A 20,899-nucleotide genomic window follows, 5' to 3' on the forward strand; every position below is an offset into this window, starting at 1 on the left:
CATAAAGTTAAAAACAGTAGTATGGCTAATGAAACAGTGCACCTACTTCATAATAAATATAAACGAAGGATACCAATCAAAGTTTTGGTTTGGTTTGGTTTATTGGGGTTTAACGTCCCAAAGCGACTCAAGCTATGAGGGACGCCGTAGTGAAGGGCTCTGGAAATTTCGACCACCTGGGGTTCTTTAACATGCACTGACATCGCACAGTACACGGGCCTCTAGAATTTCGCCTCCATCAAAATTCGGCTGCCGCGGCCAGGATCGAGCCCGCATCCTTCGGGTGAGCAGCCAAGCGCCGTAACCACGGAGCCACCGCGGCGGGGGCCAACCAATGTGATTTCAATTAATTGTTTCATATGTTGAATAGTGTGAAATGTATTACCAGAATAAGACGAGCAGAAACCTAAAAATGTATAAGTGGTTGGACCCTAACTTAACAGCTATTCCGAGCTCACAAAAGCCCAAATACATGTACAGTGCAACAACAGTCGGCAAACAAAACCAGGTGAAAGAGCTACAGCAACATGAGAGGTGCTTGTGACTTCTGTCATGATGTTGATGTTCAGTTGAGGTCAAAAGCCTCTTTCTGATGATCTCGCAAAAAGTTTCAAGCATACCGACTAGTTTAGGTACCAAGAAATGCACAGTGCTTCGTTGATGACGGTGCGCTTTGTGGGAAAAAAATGGCTGAGGCTTAACTTGGTTAAGCCTGGAGAATGCGAAGCATCATCGTGTCGCGTAATTTGGAGGCGCACAACCACAGCGACGGCGCAAGGTGGGCCCCCGTTTCTCCACTGTCGTGACGTCATCGTGTCACGTGGTGTGGCATCATGTATCACGTGATTTGGAGGCGCATAACCACGGTGAAGGGCTGAAGTGGTAGCTAAAGTAGTATGCTTCGCATAAAAGTACTTGCGGGCGATGTTCTGGATCCACTTTTTTTCCGCGGCTGGTGCCATTTTTTCCTCGAGCAATCGCAAACAGCACGAAGCCATTTTCATTGTCATTATATGGGCAAAAAGCTTGGAACCTCTACCAAAAAGGAAAATTGACAGGTACTGAACTGAAATGTCAAATCGAAACTCCAGTTGTCATTGGCGTGAGTGAATTCAGTTCATCAACACAGATGGTTTACACAGTCGTAGTTGCAAAGTTAATGCATGCCCTTCCACAGCAATCGCATTGACTGTTTGAATTTTTATTTAATTCAATGTGGCACTTCTTCCATACAAGATACAGCCAAAATCCAACTTATTTGTAGGAGCACAGTGACTTTGTTAAAATGTTTTGCGGCTAATGGCTCTGTCATTAACTTGCAGATAGTCCATATACATACATGTCACATGCTCATTTGTCAAGTATGGTCTAAATGGCTTATGGTTTTACGGGGGTTTAACATCCCAAAGCCCCTCGGGCTACGAGGGACACCGCAGTGGAGGGCTTCAGATAATCTTGACCACCTGGGGTTCTTTAACCCTTTCACTGCCAGGTTTGTTTACTCACAGCTGCACACACCCTGCCGGGTTTTTTTTGCATGTTAGTTTCCTGGAAATTTTTTGCTAGTAACGCACTAAAATGCTCTGCAGGGCATGTAGACATGTTTATTCAGGATAATCTTATCGATATTAGTTGCACTGAACCAAATCTTCCAGCACCAATCGTGCCTGTCGGATTTCCTCTTCTTACGCGGATTTTTCGGTGGAAGGGAGACTTCATCGCTGACATCACTCGACAAGGCACTTAGGTGGGCTCCTTCCTTGTTCTCATTATCACTGGACTCCGAATTCACAAGCAGTTTTGAATTTCTTCGTCCGTCAAAGCGCGGATGAGTGTGGCACATTGCCTCGCATGGCTCCTGTGCGGAAACCAAAACGAAGCGACTCAGATGTGGAAACATGCGCACTATCTGTTGTGTAAAATTTACCCTACAAGATCTATGAGTTTATAGCGTCTCTACATAGATGGCACTACATGTTTGCATCGTTTTTTTTTTACACGAGTATTATCGGGAGCGGTAGGGGGTGAGTTATTAAAAAGCCAAAATGAGTCAACTCGGGAGAGGCAGGGGGTGTGCATATGTGGTAGCCCGAGTTATCTCGGGAGTGGCGGTGAAAGGGTTAATGTGCGCTGACATCGCACAGTACATGGGCCTCTAGCGTTTCACCTCCATTGAAATGAGACTGCTGTGGCTAGGATCGAATCCACGTCTTTTGGGTTAGCAGCCGAGCACTGTAACCACCAAGCCACTGCGGCAGCTCTAGGGCCCAAAATGGTGTTCATTCTTGAGCTTTAGTGGCAAAAATACACATGAGCTGTCCTTAGAATTCCAATCACACATCTGTAGCGACCATCCCGCTCCACGACAGAATGCCTGAATCTGGTGGAAAGCAGTCGCCCCAAATCTGCATTTGGATCACTAAAAGGTGAGGCAGCAGAACAGCGCCACTCAAGGAAGTATGTCATGCAGATTTCAAGTTTAACCCCTTGCATCCCCATGAAACAGTGCGAACTGGTCTGTGGAGTGACCCTAGTTCAATAACTGCTCCCAGTATGGCATGACAACACATAGCTCGCAATCCCAATCTGCTTTTAGAATAGCCTTGTTCCGAAAAGAGCAGAAAAAGTTGATCTGGAAGTGCTCCGCAGAAAGATTGCACGCATACTATGCCTATTTGTGCTAGGCAGGTTTGCAACAAAAGAGTTGGCCATCAGGGCAGAGTAGAGGAGGTGTGCTCACGCAGTGCAACACGAGCACATGCAGTGATTAGCATCACACCCTTCATCGAGTCCTTTAGGTGGTGCAATAGGCAGCGGAGTGACATCAGAGCATGCACACTAATTGCATAGCTTTCACTGCGGTGCACGCTAAGAATGGAGTACAAAATTTTTCACTTTAAAAGATGGTTTTGTCCTGCCCTTGTGAGTGTGGCTGGTGAGTTGGGTTAGCCTTCTGAAGGCTAAACAAGCGTGTGTTTAGAGATGCAGCTTTTAGCTGTGGATTGTACGGCAGCTGAAGCAAGATGTCAGTGACACCAGCACCCATGGCGTAAGGCCAGGACTGGTCGCATGCAGTTATTTATGCCACAAGTTAAATTGAGAACCCAAATCTTGATTCAGAATAAATGATGGATGCTAAATACACATTATAAAATGGTGTTTATTAGAGATAAAAATATACAAAACCAATGAAGAAAAAGCTTGAGTGATATCAGCACATAGTGTACATAGTGACCTGGTATGAGTGTAATGTCAAATTTAACCTGTATAATACAAGGCCCACATGACGCTCTAGTACAATGTACATTACAGCATTCTCACATTTAAGACACGACCACACTTCACAGGCACTAGATAGTATCAATGTCCACATGAATTAAGCCATGCGAATACTGCGACAGAGAAGCCACAGTCCATGCTATAGGTTGACAAAAAATCAGCACTGCACTGGAGAGGCAAAGCACACCATATTTTGAAGAATAACGCATTTTAATGAAACCCGTAAACCCAACTATGCAGAAAAGAAAAGTTTCATCTCTCGTGCACACAAAACAAGTGCTCTGATTCATTAGTTTCCCTGTCCAATCACCTAGACACACTTTCCTATAGCCAAGCAGGCTTCTTTCAGTATTGTCACAGACTGAGATGCAGATATTGTAGTGCTATGCAGCAGACAGGATGCCTTGTGCTAAGCACAAGGCACAGCATGTTCCAAAAGTATGCAACACAAAATGATATTTCCAACAACCTTTTACTGAAGGAAGGCACCAGTATACAGTATACATGGTAATCTCGGGGCAAAGTACTCGGGTAGAAAAAAGTACAATGGAAACCAGTAACATCACGAGAACAAGCTATGCGTACTAGCCAACAAGGCTAATTCTTTGCAGGACAGTGATACAGAGGACGCCCTAGCACACACAACATGTAAGGTGTTCCCAGTGTCTGCTGACAAGAGTGCACTGATCGAAAAGTAGCATGCACTCACACATTGACCTGTGGATGGTGAAGAAGCCATCATATCCAGTCTTACCAATAGTGCTCCGTTTGCAGTCTGTAACTGAGACAGCACCCCACCTACCCGACATACATTCTGCCACAGAAATAATGGGATGCTCTGTGCCACTCTTTCTGTGCAGTTAGCAAACCTAGTTCTGTGCTTTTTGAATGCAGTTATCTTCTCTGGAGCAGTCTGCTTGATTTGCAAAGCTGAACGAACTCAATCTTTTTCAAATAGTGTCGCAGTTTAAAGGGACACTGAGGAGAGCACTATTAATATTTTTTTCATAGTAAAATCTCATAGTTCGGCATGTCATGGCTTTGTTGCCACTTGGCTGGCAGCGAAAGGTGCATTTATTTCTAAGAAATTTGGATTCGAAGTTGAAAAAGTTTTTCCCGCCGCTTTGATTCAAACTTGGGATTCTCCTATGACGACACAGGACTAAGTGACGTGAAACATGACGTGCGCATGACGTACCGCAGACTCCGTGATTTCTTGGGGCAAGCAGTGCGGCCTAGCAGCAGCCGAAAAGAAAGCTACCGCCGGCCGCACGTTGAAGGCATCTATCGGCTATTGCGGCCGTCGCTACAGTCGCTTTGATTACGTTTGCACTGGCGTTTTGCCAGCATTACGATGGATCTCGTTCTCGAAGTCGTCAACGAAGTTCTCGCAAATAGACACGTTTAGCATACCGTGTACCTTGTTACCGCTAGCGGAATACCGGTAGCCCGCCTACCGCCGGAAAACAGGCGCTGATTGGTCCCGATGCTTCAGGAGCGCGCGTAGCTGCCGGCACGTGGCGCCATCTGGCGGCGTCAAGGACATTTGCGCATGCATTGGCTGCGCCTCAGGGATTTGTGGCTTCTCGGGTCCTAGAGTTGCTAGAACCATTGGTTCTAGCAACACTGCTTTGTCCTATGACGTCATCACGCTTGTACTTGCGAGTTTGGCCTGTGGCGGCGATACCTGTATTTTGGTTCTTGCTCTTTTCTACGTTACAAGAGCTTTGTTGTCAGTATGAGTGGCGTTTTTGTAATCAGGAGCTGGTATTCTGTCGATACAAGCCAACTTCAATTTCTCCTCACTGTCCCTTTAAGAAAGTCTGGCACTACCATAATCCTTTGCTTCTTCTTGTTATGACTGTCTAACATGCATGTTGGCTCGGCTGGGCATGTTTCACTCAGAATGAAACCAGTAAATGCGATGAATATGCAGCATTAATGAGATGGCCGATATGCTGTTAAAGAAGACACTTACAAGGTGGGCACATCAGTTACTGAAGGCATTTTTGATGCACTGGATTGTAATGCCTCTCTTATTAGCTTTGAGCAAACTAAGTTAAATGGTCAGAGGCTGATGTCCAAGAACCTAATTTTTCCATCAGCTGGTAGCTCGTGTGTCACCGCAAGCAGTGGTAAACACCCATGATGTAAAAAATAGCGCACAGGGAACACAGGGAACTTTCCGCTTTGCTGAGTGGTAAACACCCTCGAACAACGACTAATATGCTTCTGACCATGAGCTTAAACAGTTCTAAGTCCAAATGACTAATGAACAGATAGTCATCAGCATACCTAAAGACATTCTTGATGCTGGTTTCATGAAGTTGTCAAGCCAGCACCCTGTCACATTCAGTCAGGATCAGGTCAATCAGCTGCTGAGCAATCATGAAATGATGCACACCCCTCTTCTGAAGGTGCCGTGAGTTGACCCATAAAATGAAGGTTGACTTCAGGCAAGCTTAAAAGTTTTGCAAAGTCGTTGACAAAAACGCCCGAGTCATTCTGAAATCTGTCTTCACTGAACTGAACAATGGCATGCTGAACACTCATGAGAAGAGGTTTGGTTTTATGGGGTTTAACGTCCCAAAGCGACTCAGGCTATGAGGGATGCCATAGTGGAGGGCTATGGATAATTCTGACCACTTGGGGTTCTTTAACGTGCACTGACATCGCACAGTACGCGGGCGTCTAGAATTTCGGCTCCATCGAAATGCAACCGCTGTGGCCGGAATCAAACCCTCGTCTTTTGGGTCAGCAGCCGAGCACCGTAACCACCAAGCCACCGCGGCGCCCGGACATGAGAAAAGGATAACCCCTGTGCCATACTGTAACAATTTGTCACACAACTTGAAACCGCACAGAAATCAAATGTGAAAATAGTCTTTCCTCCTTTTGGTAGACCTGAGCAGCACTTCAAATCCAACAGATCATTGATTCCGAAACAGGTTCAGCATGCTGAAAACCACAGAATCAGGTTTGCTGACAGCGCAGAAGCAGAGGTGCACAACATCCCATTAAGCTGTGACCGAATGTATGTTGGAATGTATCTATCTCTACGAGAGACTCGCAACAGTGTTTCTAGACCTGATGCGGCAGATTCCTCACCATCTGCAGCACAATAAGACTGTTCACACTGCTTTCAGAAAAATGCACTCTTGTTGGCAGACATTGGGAACACCATACATGCAAAATAATCGAAGCAGAACACAATGCAAAATTAGGTGAAGCACGTGTTGGGCATGTTGGGCAACCTCTCTCTCGCTATGTTGTATAGAAGATGACATTTTATATGTATGGCGCAAGAGCAACCAAGGCCAAATAGCAACAACTACACAATGTCCTGCAAAGGTAAGAGATTTCTTGGCTAGTACGCATAGCATGTGCTCATGATTTGCAGGTTTTTTTATCGTTTTTCTGCTGTCCTGATATTACTGTTGACTTTAGTACCTGTACAGTCATGGCTGTAATACTACAGAGCAGTTTTGTTGATCGCACTTTTCTCATCTTAGCTTATGAAAATTGGGTGGCACTTTGTGCGTATAGTGGCAAATTATCCTAAAGCACTTGGCTTAAGCAAAACAAAGCTTCTGATCTCCTCCATGTAATCAGTGAGAAGGTCAAAACTTTGAAGTGTGCTCCATATTATTCTGGCTGCGACTGTACACACACTGTACTGTCTCTCCGTGAAGTAAAAATAATTGAAAGTAGCGCTTCATGCAGTGTACTCGTCTCTCAACTGCGTCCGTATTTTCACACTTCATCTCATTACTCATGAACATTTAAAAGCATCACACAAGATGACAGAAGCAGAAGTAGATCAGAGAGTAAGGCTTTCATACAAAAACCATGAATTTTTGCTTAAACCAAAAATACCAAATGTCATATGTAAATTTTTAAAACAGATTTCAGCTTATACAGCAGAATCACGAGACGTATCTCACAGGGTCGTGGAAAATATTCGTATCATCAAGAATTCATGTCATACAAAATGAAAAAACTCTGTATGCAGAAGCACTGGAAATGCATCCATGCAGATCTGATTAAGGTTGACGCTGTTTACGGTTGGCTCAGTACTTGTGGTGCATAATGCATGACTACAGATTATGATGTTTGCAATGTGACGGCAGCGCTTAGTGCTCAGTGGTTAGGTTGTGGCTGCATTGCACACAGTGCACTTAGGCCTGAGAATTTTACAATTTCGTATCATGCCGAAATTTGTATCAGCCGTGATAGCGTCACCAAGATTCTGTTTGTTTTACAGCGTTTCGTTACTCCCACTCAATATATTCATCCTTGCCTTAAGTTGTGCTTGGTCAAAGCAACATATCCTCATGAACTAGCCAGTAAACTGGCTATTATGCTCAAACACTGCTTACTAGATAGTCTACAGCCTCTGATCTACACCACCAAAGTTCAGTTAATGGTGTGACACTGCTTACTTCGTTTTACTACCAACAATACAAACAAAAAATTGGCACATTACATACAGAAAAACATGGAAAAAATACGGCATTACTAAAACCACAGGAGGATCTTCAAACAAGATGGTTGCCCCGGTCAATCATAATGGAGCTTTGTCATGATGGTAATCTGGCACTGAAATTGGCGTCCATTACAGCTAAACAACAGTGGACTGGCACATTCACTTGTGGTAGTGTCAGGCACCAAAAAAATGGTGGCAATAAGGTTCATGTAAAATTCTGCACATTGGTTGTCTAACACATACTGCACTACAGAGACCCAAGTTCACTTGGAGGTGCTATGGAAGCTCAGGTTTGTACTAGGAGGGAGGGGAGAGGGCAGCACAAGCCTGTGCACTCGGCATTCATACCTGCTTGAAGCACGGGACTGGGTACGAGATGAGTGCATCAAATACTCTCTGGGCAGACTGGGTGACGCATGCTACGGAAAAAACAGCACGCACCACTCTCGCCACTGGGTGACGCACTGGCAGGCACGGCTGCATGCGCTGCTCTGCTCCTGGGTTTTGGTTTGCTGCCCGAAAATGACACACATTCTTTGCTCTGTAGCTCCGACAAAAAATGGCGCTTTCAAAATTTTGGAAACTGGTATGGACAGCACTAATGGCAAACTACAAATCTCAAGATAAATGAGCAACCTAAAAGTAATAGTAGTTATAAAAGTGAACTATTACATTTTAGTTAATTAACTTGGCGATTAACATGTATGAGCTGTTTCATGGTGGTCACCATCGGTGACAGTACCACAGCAAAGAAAACATTCCTTAAAAGGACTACAGACATCAATTTTAGTTGCATATTTTCTTCTCTGTAATGGTGTTTGGTTTGGTTTATGGGGTTTAACGTCCCAAAGCGACTAAGGCTATGAGAGACGCCGTAGTGGAGGGCTCCGGAAATTTCGACCACCAGGGGTTCTTTAACGTGCACTGACATCGCACAGTACATGGGCCTCTAGAATTTCTCCTCCAAAGAAATTCTAGCCGCCGCGGCCGGGATCAAACCCACGTCTTTTGGGTCAGCAGCCGAGCACCATAGCCGCTGAGCCACCGCGGCGGCCTCTGTAATGGTGTGCAAGACATTAGTCTACAAGGAACACCACGTGGTGCTGGCCTATGACTGCTAAATAATTTATAACTGTATTTCTCCTCTCATACTGTTTCAGTTTCGTTTTCAGCAACCAAACGATGGCTTTGATTTCAAAGGTGGGTTTAGGTTATGTGAGGCATAAAAAAAGAGATATATATATAACTGCAGATTCATCGTTTGCTGTCATTCCGGAGCTTGAAGAAGGTAGTGAATTAATTCGACATATCAGCGATTATATTGTAGCTTTTTCCACGCCTACGTGACCTAAACCCACTTCTGACGTAGAATCCATTGTTCGGTTGTTGAAACTGAGACCAGAACAGTGCGACAGAAGAAATTCAATTATAAGTTATACAGCGATCATAGGGGAATGCCACGGAGCGGTCCATATACGATAATGTCTAATGCATCATTACAAAGAAAAAAACAAGCAAAAAAATGTGGTGTCTGTACGCCTTTAATTCGAAAACCTATTTTTAAAAATTACTAACAGTCTTAGGTGAAACACCCTGTATACATACACAGACAAACATATTCAGTAGACTCCCTCTAAGACTAAGACAAACTTGAAGGGACCATGAAAATTTGTTCATCTTATGTTAACCTTATCAGAAATGCCTCCAAAAATGATGTGTGAGCATGCTAGGTGTGCCCACCAAATATGGTCCACAAAAACAATGAATAAAATGGCCTTGCTTTGCATAGGAAACATTTACTGCACTATGCCTGCAGCGAGCTGGAGAGTGGGGGCATGAAACAAGCTATCATTCCACTTGAAAACGGCACTGGTCTGCAGATTCTTTTTGCTACCTCCTTTTCTCCCTCCAGTCCACAGTGGCTGCCACCTGTGCACTTTTTTTTTTTTAGCTCCGAATGCGAGCACTTCAAAGGTGTCTGCAGCTGGCTAACCGTGATATGGTCCAACGGGATTTGAAGGTGATCACTTCAGGCTTAACCTATTCAGATTAAACTGCTCTGACACAGTTTATTTTCGCAAGAATGGTGCAGTGAATACACGAGCTTAGCTAGCCGAAAGATTCCTCTATCCTGCGCCGTCATCTCTGTTGCTGACAAAGTGACAGTCGTGCTAGGAAAAATTTCTTGGTCCGCTTCAGCCCGAACGAATATGAATCACGCTAGACTGTACAGGCTCCAAAATCAAACGAATGTCTTCTCTCGCTCCATCTGCTGTGTGGCTGTTATCAGATCTAAGAGCTGATGCACCACACGCCTTTTCATCAGCTACACACGAAGATGCTGATATCTGACCATGCAAGATCTTTGCTCTGCGAAAACATGAGTTTCAACATAGCATCAGTGCGAGCTAAAGCAAGCTTCCAAATCATTTTCTGAGATTCTGCCACTGTGCTTGCTGAGTGCAACCACATGTAGGGACAGCACAGTCTCACTCCTGACTGTTATTCTTTCTAATGGGCAATACCCAGTACAGTAGAACCCGCTATAGTAAACTTGGATGTAGTAAAAGGAAACTGCAGTCCCATTTTTCCCTCCATAGAAGACAGTACATTTTTTTTTTTTCATTTAGAGTGAAAACATCTTTGATAAAGAATCTGTTATAGTAGAGAGTGTCTGACAATGGTGACATAGTACTTTCCGTGGAATGATGACATTGCGGCACACGCGCAGTCTAGGACATCTCAGAGCCCCAGACACGTAACAGTGTAATCGGAGGAAGGTGGATACCAAAGACGATTAAACGACGCTTTTTGAGATGGCTTAACCAGCAGGCTAGTGAACTGCGAGGGGAAGCCTACTTTTCGAAGGCCTTGGGGCCGTGAGGCAAAGTGGGCGGTGCGCACGGAAAAGAAAGAAAGAAAAAAAGAAAGCTGGCTATGAACATGGAGAGAAGGCAGCACGGGCTGCTGAGAAAGGAAAGTCGGTAAAGTGGTAAAAGTGAAGTAAGGAGTAGGAAAGCGACGAAAAGGGCGGACGTTCGCAGCACAGGGCGACGAGAAGCACGAGCCAGCTGCGGCAAGAAGCGAAGGTGTGGTGGCACTGCGTGAGCGTTTTTTCTGTGGTAAATTGTGTCGCCCGCATTTCTCAATTATTGCCTCCGCACAAGACGAAGCCGAGCTCACACAACACTTTGGTTTTCATAAGGGATCAAACTCGCGTTGAATTCGGGCAAGTGCAGAACTTGTACGAGACTTGACGAAATCGAAAATGTGATAACGAAAAGTAAGTAATTATCACATAAGGAATGATAAGAGCATAACGTAAGGTATTCCTGAGTGCTTATTATATAAACCAACACTACGTGTTTACAGTCCACCTTGTTGTACAATCCAGCTCCACAGACCGCAGCAACGAACTTCTCACAGTTTTTGAAATAAAAATCTGTGAAGGTTAGAAGGTTAAAGAAAACCAACCTGCTTGGTAAAGACTGATATAGTAGATTTTTCCTGGTCTGAGTGACTTTATTATAAAGGTGTTTTATCGTAATCGTAACTGAACAAAATATGGTCTGCATTATGTATTTAATTTTATAGTCTAAAAGAAAATAATGCACCACTTCACTGCTGTAGTAGAATTAAGAGCTACTGAAAACCTTTCTCGGAAATTTTAAAGAAAATTGGCAATGAAGTTTTTATGAAGTCCAAATCAAAGTTAAAAATTTTTTTGAATTTCTGAATTCTGGAAGATTTAAACACGCAATTAAGACAAAACTTACCTGTCTAAAAGTGCCAATTTTGACAGAAAGAACTGAAGAATGCTGGGAAAATGTTAATGGTGTTTTTTTCTGGCATTTTACAAATGCCTGTGAAAGAAGAAAAAGAAAACATGACTGGGCTCTCAACCGTGTTTTGAATGGATGAATCATGTGTGCTGACCATGTTTACAAATGAACAGATTCTGCTCTGAACACTTGCCGGAAAGTGCACTGAAGTGAGCAGCCTCTGCTTGCTCCAATGGGCTGCCCAATACAAGAAAGAAAAAAGTTGGAGGACGCTTAAGCTTCGCCTTAAAGTGTGGAATGTGACAGCGTGTCGCAGCCTGCCAGGGAGTCCGTGGAACGCCATCGCCAGTTCGGAGAGACGCCTTGCCCGTTGGACAAGTCGCTCGGAGTCTCAAAAAGGGCTCTCAACAAACCCGATGCCACGAACGCCAGCATAGCTTCTGTGCCGAACGAATGGGCAGAGAGCCGCAAGCTTCGTGGTGAACGCGCCTTGGATGTACGCTGCGTTGTTCGCCGCTCACCGCGTGATTCCTGCGTCCCCGCACGGCCCCACTGCGCCCGAACGAGACGAGCGGGAGGCGCCGCCGTTGCACGCTATCTGTTGGGGCACATTGCTAGGGGGAGGTTTTAGTGGGCGCCGCCTAATGGTGCTACGTGCGCGCCAGGCGAAGAGGAAAAGTAGTGGAAATGTACTTTGCTACTCACTTAACTGCGACTTCTGTAATTTCCATGCTCATAATTACTAATATACACCACAGTACATGTCTCCAAAGCACCCCTCTAAGACAACACCGTATTCACTAGACGCGCCTTTGTTCATTCCAAACCTGGCATGGCGGAGTGGTTAGCATGCTCGTCTCGCACTCAGGAGGCCCTGGTTCGATTCCCCAACTCAACCAATTTCCTACTCGGTTTTATTCATTAATGCTTCTGGGATTTTTCACTCACGGCCAATGCTGCCGCCGCCGACGATACCGGCTTTTCTGCGACACGGAGCCCTCAACACTATTGCGTTAAAAATGTGCAGGCTGCCATCAGCACAGCCACTTCACCACTTTCCCTTCTTCCCCTTTTGTTCTGCCAGTGCCATTACTGAATAAAAGCACAGTCTGAATTGGCTTTCGGTGGCCTGCCTATCACCCAATGGAGACAGTGACGGGTGCTTTCCATGTTTCAGACAAAGGTGCTGATGCACTTTCCGGATAATGTTGAAAGCAGCATCTCTTCACTTCGACATGGTTGGGAGTGCTACATTATGGCAATGCAAAAGTACAGACAAGACTTTTTTTTTCATAATTCATGGGCTTTCTCCAAATGCCACAAAAAAGGACCATGCATAGGGTATGTGGCTACAATAAATTTAACCAGTTTTTTCTGAACTCAAAAAATTTACTAAAAGCACTTGGGCCTGAAATGAATACCAAAAACTTTGCATACTTCATCTTACCTAATGAACCAATTAGGAAAAATTTTTAAAATACTCTAGAGTTGTGGAACATGACAGCAAACAATGTGCCGTTGGCTTCACTCATCTGCAATGTACCATTTTATTTTACGCAAAACACCATGTGTATGGAGCAATTTCAGTAGTGATAAGCTTCACCATCATCATCATCAGCCTGACTATGCCCACTGCAGGGCAAAGGCCTCTCCCATGTCTCTCCAATTAACCCTGTCCTTCCCCAGTTGTGGCCACCGTATTCCCACAAATTTCTTACTAGCTTACTTCAAGTAAAAATGGCATGTAATGCAGTCACAAAAAATTACTGCAACAACGAGCAGTCATCTTTTGTGAAAAAATGTGCGCAACGCAACTTGCAGTCCTCACTGCGACTCTGCAGTTCACGAGATTTCAGTGCCAACAGCCATCACAAACTGCTTCTGGCCTCTAAGCTAGGAGGAATCAAGGTGGAGACTGTCCTGGTGGCAGACACCTAAACAAAGGAACGATGGTCGCTTTCAGGGGGAACAGCATTAGCAATACTGCAGAAGTCTTGCATTTATCATAGCTTCTGCAATATGAATTCAGTGCGGCCAATGTTAACAAGAAGTACAGCCTTTGTCAGAAGTAAAGTGCCCCAGGGGTTTGCTTCTAAGCTGTGCAGTTGGGCTTTTGTAGCATTCGTGGAAGTTTCAACTTCCGGAGGGGTCGGGACGAGAGTTCCTCCCACCTTCAAAAGATTTTCAATGCACAACTAGCCACAAAGCATGGCCCAGAAGAAAACTCCCTGGGCTCTTTACTTTTGACAAAGGCTGCAACCATTTCCAAGCCTCGAAGTTGTGCTTGCTTGATGAAGCACAACTTGCTGCATTGCACACATCCACTGAAGTCCATGTCTACACCTGAAGCAGAGACTGAGCCAGGCCATGAGAGCCATAAATATCCAAGAGGCAGGGCCAATCCCACCGAGGGCGCACACCCATGGCAAAGCACTGCACATGCCATCATTTAACACATGGCATGTGTGTAATGTCCAGTGCCTGTTCAGTGTAAACATTTTCCGTTTATTGCACTTAAAAGATAAAAGTCCCACAGGCAGTTTCAAGTCCACCTCACACCTGAACTGCAGTCTCAATTATATAACCACTCTAATATTCACATAATAAAGTGCACCAAAGTCCACCAGTTACAAATCACGATGACTGTCCTGGCTGCCCACCTGAAAGGGCTACACTTGAATATACGCACTCCACTCCTCTGCAGTGCGAGCATCGAGGAGAAGAGTCCTCTTCAGGCTGAGATGAAGAGCCCCCTGCGGAACATGAGCCAGGCGAAGAGCACCCACAGTGCAGTGCCCCACAGGTTCATGAAGAGGTAGCACCAGTGAGACTCCGGGCACTGCCACGCCCAGGGGAATGTGCCATGCATCACCTCGTGGCCCACATACACCACCAGGGAGTTCATGCCTGCACGCCAAAGCGCCACATGCTCAGTCGTCAGCCTAAACTAACTCAGCAAGATACAAGTAGCTAATGCATCCTCATGGAAACTTGGCCAGATTCCTCGACTCTGAGCGAGAGATGTTCTTTTTAAATCCCAAAAACTTGCTTTCTTGTATAGCAGAAGATTGCAATATTTACATGAGCCCTATCAGCCAAGCACAGTGACAGCTAATATTGCTTCAGGCCAAGGGATTTCAAAATGTTATCAATTGTCCTATGTGCATTACAGTTGAACCCTATTATCCTGAACTCGGTTAAATCGATTTATCCTTTATATCGAAAAAATTCTGAGCACCATGAGGCTACAACATGAATGTGTAGGAAAGTGTCCAGATACATCGTATAAAACTTAGCCATCACAACTGACAGATTGAACTTCGGGCAACACCGGGCGATTAAAGAAGCTGGCTTTTCTCGACGCATCTGCGGGGGTGAGCTTCCCCACATGGGCCTGCAGGTGCTATGGTGCTCCATAGCATGCGCAGGCTAATGATGACACAAATTTTCTATGACGTAGGCGCCATCCAATTGGATTACAGGTTTTTTATGAATTGCACCAGTTGTGCCCGTGTTGTCATGCATGCAGTTTGCATGTGCGGTGTCAACGTTACTAGACTAGCTTCAGTTGTCAAACTCTCCGCCTGCGCCCTTACTGCCGTTGTCTCCACTCCCTTGCCCGCCGCCAGATGGCGGCGCCGCTCCATCCAGCTCCACAGCAGACGCCCCGCCGTAGCCTAGCGTTCATGCAGACAAGCAGCTTGTGTGCGTTTCACGTTCGCTCACGTTGTTCCTTGTGGTATTTGTGATAGTAGGCAAAATCAGTATCCACATACAGGTGCTTGTCACGTTTCCTCGTTGCTTTTACTGGAAGACTAGATCCCTGGCGCTGTTCCAGGTACCTAGCAAAAAATGCACGCGTGTCGCTAAATCAAATTGAATGACGCGTGCACCGGGGTCCTGAAAGTGCAGGCATAACCTGACACGACTGAGCGTATTCTCTGACAGCGCTGAAGCTCTCTTTGTCGGTCCATCCTTCATGCTTTACAGGCTGGTCTCGCGTCCCAGTGTGGCAGAAGCAAATGTGTTCCCAGCACACGTTCGCTTGTTTATGCCGATACCAATTCAGGGCCAATTGCAGAGCTCAGAAGTTGCGGCGCGATTTCTGGGTCTTGTGCTGTGGCCTAATCACTTTGATCTGGAGCAGTTATAGACCACATTGTAAAAAAAATGTGCGACCCACAAAAATAAGAGCACAACTTTGTTGTGAATCAGCGAACATTTTATTAAAGAAAATGAAGTAAAAAACAACCGTATGGCCCACGTATATAACTAAGATAAACCTTATCATAAGGGAAATAATCTAGGCCAAATGATTTGAGCCCACGTGGGCCATTTACACCTAAAGCAGCTTGGCACGTTTCCTCGCTGCCTTTACTTCAAGGCTGGATCCCCGCCGCTGCTCCAGGAACCTAGCATAAAAATGCATGCGCGTGGCTAAATAAAACTGAATGATGCGTGCACTGAGTTCCTGAAAGTGCATTGGGCACCCAACACGACTGAGCGTATTCTCTGACAGCTCTCCTAGGATGGTCCAGAACAAGTCACCAAACACCTTGTTACACTTTGTTTGCCGCTCTATAATACATTCAATTCCTGACAACATACAAGTTAGGGCTCCAGAGGGGTTCTTCAGAGCGCCAGGCACAAATGACCTAAGTTGGTGAGAATGGCTGCCGGTGGAACATCTGATGCAGCTACCAAAGTAGCATGGCAGTCACTGCAGTCCGTCATCTTCGCAGACTTCTTAGCAACGTAGCCGCCAAGATAGTGGAGAACAGGTGTAGATGCAAAAGGGCGGCTGTCGCTCTGTTGGAGGGAATCAGCGTCTGCCTCCTCCTGCAGGTCAATCTGGCTAATAATTGCAGCGAGCTTCCGCTGACGATCTTCTTTTCGGGACAAAGCCTCCAACTTCTTTTTGCTAAGGGTCTCCTCCACAGTCACAAGAACTGGATCAGCATCTCCGGAGCAGTTGACTTTCAGTGCCATTTTTAATGGTGTGTAAAGGCTCAGGAGCCTGAAAATTTGCCCAAAGTGTGTGATTGTAGGGTGGTCTTCATCACCACCGAAGCTTCTCACCACACCAAAGAAGCGCTACAAAAAAGAAGAGGTCAGTCTTTGGACACAGTCGCCAAAACATGGTAATTTCAAAACAAAGAAACACGATAAGGGTTACCTCTAACGGGTCCTGATTGAGCTTCGCAGTCAACACATATCTGACGCCCTTGTCATGTAGCCAAGTTACGATGTCGAGGACTGACATTAGCGTCACTCGAAGAGATTCGGTCGTCATTTGAGAGGCAAACAGCTTTGTGTTATTCTTAACACTCTCCTTTTCTGTTGAGTTCAGACTTCCATCCATCAAACTTCAACGTTGATTTGTTGAAATCGACCGACTCCCGTAATTTGATCTCGTCCAATACAAGAGTGCCGCACCGCTCCACAGGATGTACATCTTTGAAAAAGGCCTTGATGGACTCAAGCGCAACCTCGTTGTACCCATACTCACAAGGTACACCAGAAAGAATTTGGTTTAGGCGGCTGGTCGTTGGAAGGGGCAGCAGCTTCGTGCTTCGCAGAAGGTTGTAAGCTTTTGGGCTTGTGATACGAAGAAGGAGGCAGTTCATTACCCACATCCTTGTGTATCGGACACCTCGAGGGCCCTTTGCTTTCACCTGCTGCAGTGACGTCCGAAATGCAAGTTGCTGGACTGGTGGTAGTGAGGTCAGTGCCTCCTCAATCGCCGCAGATTCTTGGCCTGCTAGCTGCTTCTTGGTCTGCTAGCCGCTTCATTCTTTCAAATTACAACCGTACGGCAAGCATCACAGCCATGAAATCTAACGTGTCACTCCCACCGTTACAATCTCACCGTAAAATTGGTCGCCTAACACTATTTCACAAGCTATATCATCATGTTACGCTTCATGATTATTTCATATCACCCCCAGAATACATTTCACGTCGCATCGATCACCGCCACAAGGTTGGCATGCCAACATGCCACACCAAATCATCTTTTCAGTCATATCTTCCTCGCACATCTGTGGAATGGAACCGCCTTCCCCCCGATATTGCAGCCATTGCAGATAACAAAACCTTTCACGACGCATTAACTAACATTGTTTATTCTGAAAGAAGTTGATCATGTGTTATATCTGTTTCCACTGTGTTATGTACATTGATTTTATGTTATTTACGCTTTTTGAATGTTGTTTATCTGGAGAAAATTTATTTTGTACTACCTGTTTTCACTGTATTATATTCATTGTTCTTTATCCTAATTAACCCACTCCCCTCTGTAATGCCTTTGGCCCTGAGGGTACAATAAATAAATAAATTTAGTTTATCCACCTCGGCCATGAAAGAAACTCTTGCAGATGCGGCTCTTAGTGCTTTTTTTTGAAGATTTTTTATCCTTTTCTGTCTGTGCGACGCCTTTTTTGCTTCTGAAGCATCTGCATTTTCAGCTCTTTCATTTTCTTTTGGCATGGCTTGCACATCGCTTCAGAAGAAATTACCTTGCACCTGCGTGGAAAGCTTGTAACTTTCAGTGCTCTTAGCCCCGGACAGACATTGAGCTCGTCAACTCTCTCTATTAGAGCCGCTAGGTCATCCAATGTGCGGATGTTAACGCTCTTGAATGCCACGACCACACGGCCGAGAGCACTTGCCGTGGCAATGTTGTCAGTCCCCACTGCAACGCATTTTTCAATTTTCGGGAGCCTTTGTTGTGTTTTCAGAGTGAAAAACACGACATATTTGCCATTGGCGTCCTCAAGACTCAGCATCCGCCACAACGACGGTAACCGAACGCCTTCCATATCACTTAAAGTGACTTCCTTCAAAGCTTCCAGACCGGAACCTGAGCTACAAACGATTTGCATTTTTTCTGCGTCTTCACATTGACCGCCACTTGAAGGTGACCTCGTGAGACCTGCTTGTGCAGTGTTTTGCTCCCTTCGTTTTCGTTTTTTTTTTTTTCCGGTGGCTTCGAAAGGTACGAAGCACGGTTCGGGAACAATTTCGGCACCGCACCCTCGGCAAGCGTCCACTTGCCTCGTGGCACCTCAAATGTCTCTCCGTTAAGGATTTTGCAGAGAGTTCCCGGTCGGCACGAGGAATCGCTCTGTTCCACGCCGAGCGAAGTGTCTCATTGCTTGGGGCACAAAAAAAATGGCGCTCCGAACTGTTAACATCGTTCCGGTAGCCGCTTTTGCAGCCCGGAACGCAGCGCGTCGGCATCGTTTGCTGATGTTAACACATGCGGCGAAGACTAAATCTCCGTAGATGGCATGCTTGCTGAAATCCGCCGTGAACGAGCACCCGCAAAGCACGCCAACGCTGCACCGCGTACTTCGTCCAGCCCGTTCTCCTAATCGGTTAGTTGAGAAGTGAAGCTGGGTGCGACTGCAGCGCCACGAAGGCGCGGGCCGGTGGTGGTTCTGCGCAGCGCCGCGGAGTTTGACAACTGAAGCTAGTCTAGTAACGTTGGTGCGGTGTGTTGTGCTGCCGTCGGCAATTTCGCAGGATTTTTGTTGTCTCCGTGTGCCCATGATGGCAGCTGCAAACGGCAGAACCTCTTCTTTTTTACATGAAAATGGAAATTATCAAGAGAGTTGAAAGGTGTTGTGCTGAGTGTTACGACACATAGGCAGCTAAGGCATCCTGTTCCAAGCTCAAGGTATAGGAAAAGGTTTCTGCAGAATTTTATATAAATGTGAAAAATCATCAGTGGTGTGGAGGGCCTAAAGCATTATATAGTACTACCTAGTGATTACAAAGGAACGAAATTCTAGAGATGGCTACTAGTAAAAGCTTCAAAGAGGGTAGGGTAGCCTCAGTGACCATCCTGGGCTGGGCAAAGACCTCGAGGCTCCCAACCAATCAAATAAAGACCTCAGCTTTCTTTTCAGGAATGAGAAAGTGGCTAAGGTGTATCCGGCGAAGCACTGAGTCAGGATTTAGATTTTTTGAAGAAAACTTGCTTCTGTTAAAAATATAAAAACTCAAGACATGTCCACGATTGCATTATCATGTCCGATGAAAAGGGATGCATTGATTATAAAACGAATAAAAGTACTTTTTCCTCAGCTTTTCGAGTTTCGGGCATGAAAATAAAATGTTTGGTTTGGTTTATTGGGGTTTAACATCCCAAAGTGACTGAGGCTATGAGAGACGCCGTAGTGAAGGGCTACGGAAATTTCGACCACCTGGGGTTCTTTAACGTGCCCTGACATCGCACAGCACACGGGCCTCTAGAATTTCGCCTTCAAGAAATTCAGCCGCCGCAGCCGGGATCGAACCAGCATCTTTCGGGTCAGCAGCCGAGCGCCGTAACCACTGAGCCACCGCGGCGGGGCGAAAATAAAATGTGATTTACTGTAAGTTCATCTCCACATTTTTCACTAACTGGTTTGTCGTGTTTCCTCAGTAGAAAGTTGTGTGTAACCTGTGCGTGACCGTTACGGAGGTGGCAGAGAATCAGTTCCTTGAAACGTTACAAGGCTAAAAAAATATCGTTATAAAATCATGGACTACTTGAGAAGGTGCGCATACGATATATCTGTTCAATGGCTGCACAGATGCATTTCTCGCACAACAGGAAAGTAAGTGAAGAGACTAGTTGGTGTAAATGTATCACGGTGTGGGAACACCACACAATATGCAATGCACCTGAGATGAACGCACAGCACTATTAGCCATAATACTGTTACTAGTGCCACTTTTGCGCACTTCCAGACTACACGAGAAAGAAAAAGAAACACTTCACCAGAATTCATAGCTCAAACACAAGATTCTTGTTTGTTCAGCGGTGTTAACAGTGCGCTGACCCTTGCAGCCCGCCAATTTTTTTTGATCCTGTGGCACAGTGTAGCAGTAACCCGCTTCACCTGTTTCAAACACTAGCTCACATCATTTTCCACTAGCTATGCTAGAAAAAAAGCCGCTACCTTACACAGCATTAAGAAAACCGAAAGTTCTTCTCCAAAGGATCACTATGGACCCACCTGGGTAAGTAAGTGGTGCCCCTGACCACCATCCACAAACATCGATCAGGTAGTAGAGGATAACCAGAAGGAAGAAGGCCGTGCTGGCTGTGGACAGGATGAAGGATACCGACCTGGACAGCGCAAAAAGCAGAGGTTGTAATTGCACGAGGCCTCAGGTCATTGCCCATCAATGCGGAGTGACTGCACTGCAAATACCTCAAAAAGGACACATCAAGCATGGCACGGCATGCACCAGTGGACACAAGCAACTACCTGTCAAGAGTAATCTCGTAATTGTGTGACATTAAAATTCAATTTCAAAATGACATTTCTGATGGTGTTCTTTCAACACATCTGGTCTT

General features: G+C 45.5%; 1 protein-coding gene across 5 annotated transcripts in view; it reads right to left on the reverse strand.

The window, feature by feature from the left end:
- Positions 1–3,140: 3,140 nt before the first annotated feature.
- The window catches only part of Hgsnat (Heparan-alpha-glucosaminide N-acetyltransferase), an 86,422-nt gene continuing 68,663 nt past the window's right edge, over positions 3,141–20,899 (reverse strand). For 4 of the 5 annotated variants that reach the window (XM_089583951.1, XM_089583950.1, XM_089583949.1 and 1 more), the window contains 2 exons: positions 20,556–20,668; positions 3,141–14,454 (listed from right to left, as the gene is read on the reverse strand). In XM_089583951.1, coding sequence (XP_089440077.1) covers positions 14,279–14,454; positions 20,556–20,668 — 289 coding nt within the window. In that variant the 3' untranslated portion in view covers positions 3,141–14,278. Of the gene's footprint in view, positions 14,455–20,555; positions 20,669–20,899 lie in introns of those variants that run through there. The other variant, XM_089583952.1, reaches the window with a different exon arrangement.

This window comes from Amblyomma mixtum, chromosome 3 (genome assembly GCF_055824585.1).
Source record: "Amblyomma mixtum isolate Tamu chromosome 3, ASM5582458v1, whole genome shotgun sequence".
Classification (NCBI taxonomy): Eukaryota; Metazoa; Arthropoda; class Arachnida; order Ixodida; family Ixodidae; genus Amblyomma; species Amblyomma mixtum.